The sequence below is a fragment of the Fukomys damarensis genome, unplaced genomic scaffold (assembly GCF_012274545.1).
Source record: "Fukomys damarensis isolate Sample0158 unplaced genomic scaffold, DMR_v1.0_HiC HiC_scaffold_27, whole genome shotgun sequence".
Classification (NCBI taxonomy): Eukaryota; Metazoa; Chordata; class Mammalia; order Rodentia; family Bathyergidae; genus Fukomys; species Fukomys damarensis.
In genome coordinates, this window is record NW_022900939.1 from 1050044 (window position 1) to 1055768 (window position 5725).

Here is a 5725-nt window from a genome sequence, read left to right on the forward strand (position 1 = left end):
CGCAGCCTCATTGCCCCGGGTCCCCGGGCCTTGCTGGCGCAGAAGTGTTCCGTGGTGGCCAAGCAAGAAGGCACCTGCCGCAGGTCCAGCAAGAGGATTGACAAGAACATGCCCCCTGTGCCCGCCGCCTCCGCCCGTATCATCTGTGAGTGGGGCTGGGCAGCAAGGGGCTCCCCCTCGCTTGGCAGGAAGTGGCCGTGTCTAACCGCGCTGCCCTCCAGCACGGCCAGCGTGACGGAGCAGGTGCCCACGGCCACCCTGAGCCCGGGGCCGGCACGCTGCACGATGGGGAGACTGAGGCCCTGGGGCCCGTGTTGTGTGCAGCATCCCCTAGGGATGCCCCTGGTCCAGAAACGGCCTGGGTGGTGCACCGAGCCCCGCCTGGGCTCCCGTCTGCGGCTGTGCATTGGTGGCGTCACCTGGCCCTCCCGGGTGTCAGGTTGGAACCTGGATGCTCTGTCACCCCGGGAAGCAGTGTTACGAGGCGCAGAGGCGAGCAGGACAAACATGGGCCTGGTGTGCCTGGCACAGGGCAGCTGCTCAGAGCCTTGAGCTCTAGGCACACGGGACAGGGTGTCAGCTTGTGTCACGTGAGGAGCATGGGCCGTGGGCATGGCGGGAACGTGGCCCTGGCATCGTTGGGAGGCCGGGTGGCCAGGTGGGCCAGGCTTGAGTTAGTGCGGTGAATGGTGGTTGGCGTGGCCTAGCACCGTGAGATGTCTGTAAACAAAAACGGACACCCTCGTGTGTCGTGCAGACGCCGTGCACTTGCTGGGGTCCCTGCTGAGAGGAGGCGCTGGCAGAGCCTTGTGGGGGGCAGGGCTGAGCCTCGCTCATCTGTCTGGCAGTCAGGCTGTCCCCACTCCAGTGCTGCACTACACTGGGGAGGACGGCAGGCTCTGCCTGCTCCATCCAGAGTTGTGCTGGGTCTGAAGGGCGAGGGTGGGTAGTTCCTGCGTGGCACTGGCACTGTGGGCACACAGCTGCTCTCCCGGGCCGTCAGAGTCGTCTGCAGGTACTGGGAAATGAAGCTTCTGAGATGACTACATGCTTCTCAGAATTCCAGTGCTTGCTTTTTCTGGCTCAGTTTTTGTATTCTCAACAAATGTGTTGTTTTAAGTGACAGGCTCACTTCACTCTTTTTTTTTTGGGTACTGGGAATCGAACTCAGGACTTTGCACTTGCAAGGCAGGCGCAGTGCCACCAAACTAAATCCCCGGTCCTCACTTCATTTTAAGAACTTCCAGATACCCACTTCTTTTTTCTTTGAAACAAGGTCTCACTACACAGTTCAGTCTGATCTTGATCTTGAAGAGATAGATCCTCCTGCCTCAGCCTCTCGAGTGTTGGGATGACAGGCGTGCCCACCATGCCCAGCCAGTAGACCCAAGAAAAGCCATGTGGTAGTTTTCTGTTGCTGTGATACAGGGTGGGAGCTGGACCCTTTAACAGAAGAAAAGTTTTTTGGCTTACGGTTCTGGAGGTGTCAGTCCATGGCCCTGAGGCCCTTGGTGGGCAGCACCTCAGGGTGAGAGTGGGCACTGGAGACAGGAAGAGAAGTGGGGTGCCGGGACCCCAGGTCGCCTCGGGGAGCTTAGCGGCCACAGCGGCGATTGAGGTGATCTGTAAGGGGTAACACTTAACTGTAGCCTGGGCCTTTAGCTTGGGGTCATGGAGGCTGCTGGTGGGCTGAGGCTTGGCCTCTGTCTGTCCGGTGGGAGGCTGGTTTCCTGGGCCTCCTGGGGGTCCTGGCCAGTTGCCAGCAGCATCTTCTGTTCCACTTCTACAGGTCACAGCTACCTGGAGAGACTCCTGAATGTCGAGGTGCCCCAGAGAGTTGGGTGCGTGCAGTCCCAGGGCTGGGCGCCTCCTGCGGCCAGGCAGGGCACCAGGCGGAAGCTTTCCCACCTCTCCTGGATGCCCTCCGTCTGCCTCATCCAGCTAGGCAGCGGGCATCATGGTGTCAGGCCGCACCCCAGAGTGGGCTGGGGTGTGGATGGGCTGAGTGGCCTTGAAGGGCCATCTGCACATGGGGTGGCCTGGGACTGGGATGCTCCGCCACTTGGGACACTGGCTCTGTTCCTGGAGGCCACTTCCTGCTGTCACTGAAGTAGCCGGCACCTTGCTCTTGCTCCGGGATGGGCATGTGGGTGATTGGGCCTGGGTGGGGTGGGCCAGGCCTGTTGGCAGCTCTCCGTTACTGTACCACACACCCGGTTTGCTGCAGTTGGCCTGAGGCTTGGCCCTGTGGCAGTGGGTGATCACAGCAGGGTGTAGGGGTAGTGGCCGAGACCCACTGTCCCCAAGGGTACCCCATTGTCCCTCGAACATCCCGGCCCCTCCCGCTGGAAGCGTTCAGAGGAAGCAGCCTTGTCCTCTGCAGACAGCCTGGGATGGTCTGAGCTGCATCAGCTCCCTCCCTAGCTGAAACTGGTGGGGGTGACAGAGGTGAGGGCGCTGTCCCCCTCCCAGGGCTGGGGTCCCACAGTACCCACTGTGCTTTCAGCCCCAGGCAGGAAGAGCCCAGCAGGGAGGCTGAGCCCATGGTGGCAGCAGCTGAGCCTGAGGTAAGGTGGAGGTGGGGGGGGGGTCCTGCACTGCATCCCAGCCCAGGCCCTGTGCAGCGCCCATGCCTCGGCTCCTCCCACAGGATCCTGGGAGCAGCGGGAACCCCTTGCTGGCCCACAGTGCTGCCCAGACCACCATCCACACTCCAGATTCTCAGCCAGCCCCTGGTGGTCAGGAGATGCCCCCTGAAGGGCAGCAGGGTGAGTCTCCTGCCCTGCAGGCTGTGGTTCTTGGCCTGGCCTGCCTGTTTGGGGAAGCCCAGAGGGGAATGGAATCTTGGGCCTGGGTCTATGGCTGTGGTGTCCTGGAGCTGGGGCAGGGTCTCCTGTGTTCCTTTCTGTGTTGTGGGCCCATGCTGGTCTGCGCTGTGTCCAGGGCAGGTGGACGCTGTTGCCCTGAGAGCTACCACCAGCCACATGGTGTTCACAGGGGCCTGGGACCTTGGTGACCCAACTGAGGCAGCATGCGTGGGTTTGCAGCTGTGGGGCCTTCTGTGTCTGGGCTCAGCCTGGGTGGTGTAAGCTGGGCTCTGAGGGGAGCCTCCTGCTTCAGACGCCAGGTGCAGGCGAGGGGTGCCCGGCCCCAGGTGCATGCGTAGGTCCCTCCGGGACAGGTGGTGCTGAGCCCAGCAAGGGACCGCTGCCCGCTGTGGGATCTGCAGCCCCTTAACCCAGCACTGTTGGGTCCCACTCCCCACCTGGGTCACTGTCTTCTCAGGGGTCACAGCTGACGACTCTGAGGGACACCAGGAGCCGCCCCAGAGCGTCAGGTGTGTGCCTGCCCTGATCCTGCGGGGATGGACATGGGAGTTGCCAGCCCAGTCCCTCTGAGTCCACTCCTCTGTCCAAGTGGGTGGCGGGGGGCAATCCCTTCCCATCTCAGGTGACCTTGTATGGGACGTGGGGCCCTGGGAGGCCCCAGCCGGCCCCAGCCACCCTGACGCTGCCCGGCGGACAGGAGGAAGCGCAGCTACAAGCGGGCCATGAGCGACCCAGAGGAGGAGCCTTCCCTGGCTGACGAGGAGCTGCAGCCCCTCAGGAACAAGACGCCCTCCCCGCCCTGCCCTGCCAGCAAGGTGAGTAGTGGTACCTGCGCACCCCCCAGCACTGGCCCCAGCCCCGCCGACCCTGGCCCTGCCTCCCACAGGTGGTGCGGCCACTGCGGACCTTCCTGCATACGGTGCAGCGGAACCAGCTGCTCATGACTCCCAGCTCCGCCCCGCGAGCCACCGTCCTGAAGTCCTTCATCAAGCGCAACACCCCGCTGCGCGTGGACCCCAAGGTGAGGGTGGGTCGGGCACAGCCCGTCTGGAGCAGCTGGAGGCTCTGCCGGGTGCGGGCTGGGGCGCCCTGCCAGGCACTGACTCAGGGCTTCTGTCTCCTCCCACAGTGCAGCTTTGTCGTGAGTAACGCCCTCCCCTCCCTGCTCACTGTGCCCAGGGGCCCTGGTTCGAGGCGGGAGCCTTGCAGGGTGTGGGGCACCGAGGGTGTGGCTGTGCCCGTTCACCAGCCGCAGGCCAGGGCCCCCTCACTGGGCACCTGTGCTGCTGCTGCTGCCATGTACAGCAGCCTCCTCTGCCCTGGCTCCTGGGGTCTGTGAGCCTCAGCAGGCGGGTAGCCAGCGACGTCGCCCGGCAGCGGCTCCCGGTGTGACTGCCCCTTAGGACGTGGTGCTTTCTGCTTCACCCGCTGGGCACGTGGGAGAGCAGAGAGGAAGCGCTGTCCACCCGGTGCGTGGCTGCCTCCCTCTGGTGCCCCCTCCGCCACCGCAGGACCTCTGCTTCTGGGCGAAGGGCTCTCTGGTCTCCTCCCTGAGGGTGCTGCTGCGTTCTTGCCGCGGGAGGAAAGCTGCAGGTGGAGTTTTTCTTTCCGCACAGTGCCGTCTCCCGAGGAGAGGTCTTCATCTGTTCCGAGCGCTGTCCCCGTAGATAACGCAGCCTTTACTCTGACCGCTGCTGGTGTTTTCCGTTTGTCTCAAGTTCCCAGCGTGGATTTCTGGGGCTCCGCTCCGTCCGTCTGTCCCTGCCCTCGGCGTTGTTAGCTGTCTGTCTCCCCAGCTGGCCAGGCGTTCTCTTGCTGTCTTTCAAGGTGCCGAGGGAAGAGTGGACCCTCTCGGCATTGTCTCCGGTCCCCGGGGACTTTCCCTCCACGATTTCTCTCCTGTGTGGCGCTCGCTTGCGCATCTTCAGGTGGCCTCACCCATCGTCCTTTCCGCCGTGCTCCTGCGCCTGTCCGTCGAGTTGTGAACTTTGTTTCTTCTGAAGTTCCCATTTGGTTCTTTGTTTCTTCGCCAAGAGCTCCCCATTTTCCACTTGGCCCGGTGTCTCTGAGGACTCCGTGGGGCATCTCCGTAACAGCCACCCTGGAGTCTCCGATGGTCCAGCGGCAGCTGCCTCCCCTGTCAATCCTCTCTCTCCCTGCAAGCCGGGGTCCAGCAGGGTTTCGGGGGTCCCTGTGCATGCGGCGGGGCTGCGGGTCCTCACCGCTGTCTGTGGCTGCAGTGGGTTTCTGCCCATGGATCCTGGCAGGGCTTGAGGCTCTGTCCCCTCCACACAGTGCCTTCTGTGTACTGCGGCCCTGTCCCAGAAGTGTGGGAAGTAACGGGAGACTGCAGTCCTTCACCTGTCCCCGGCCTGTAGTAGTCTTCTGTAGCGTTCAGCAGTGTCTTATTTTTTTTCAACCATGATAAAATCGTTGGTGCACGCAGAAGAGCGGGTGACATGAAGTGTGGGTGGTGAAGGGGCTCGCAGGCGGTGCTCTGGGCTGCCCCTGCCCTAGAGCCCGGCCGCCTGCGCCTTCTTGAGCCTCAGCCGTGCTTGTTCCTCAGCTCAGCGAGCTGCTGGCTGCACTGCACACGTTGGTTTGTGCCTGGTTTTGTTAGAGCGGAACCTTGGGTCCTGTGCCTGGCGGAGGCGAGCCCGTGGGGTGGGTGTCCCTGTCCTGAACGGCGAGCTGGTACCTGCGCCCGGCAGCCCGCGAGGTCGTTTGTCGCCCTCTATCCCAGGAGAAGGAGAGGCAGCGCCTGGAGAGCCTGCGGCGGAAGGAGGAGGCTGAGCAGCTGCGCAAGCAGAAGGTGGAGGAGGAGAAGCGGCGGCGGCGGGAGGAGGAGAAGCTGTAAGTGGCCCGCCTGCCCCGGGTCCCGCCCGGCGTCCTGGCCC

General features: G+C 63.5%; 1 protein-coding gene across 1 annotated transcript in view; it reads left to right on the top strand.

Moving 5' to 3' along the window:
- Incenp (inner centromere protein) overlaps positions 1-5725 on the top strand; it is a 13706-nt gene that overhangs the window by 1730 nt on the left and 6251 nt on the right. The window contains exons 4-12 of the mRNA XM_033756581.1: positions 6-145; positions 1790-1841; positions 2507-2567; positions 2651-2768; positions 3286-3337; positions 3526-3643; positions 3715-3849; positions 3958-3969; positions 5572-5682. Of these exons, the coding sequence (XP_033612472.1) occupies positions 6-145; positions 1790-1841; positions 2507-2567; positions 2651-2768; positions 3286-3337; positions 3526-3643; positions 3715-3849; positions 3958-3969; positions 5572-5682 (799 nt within the window). The remainder of the gene's footprint in view (positions 1-5; positions 146-1789; positions 1842-2506; positions 2568-2650; positions 2769-3285; positions 3338-3525; positions 3644-3714; positions 3850-3957; positions 3970-5571; positions 5683-5725) is intronic.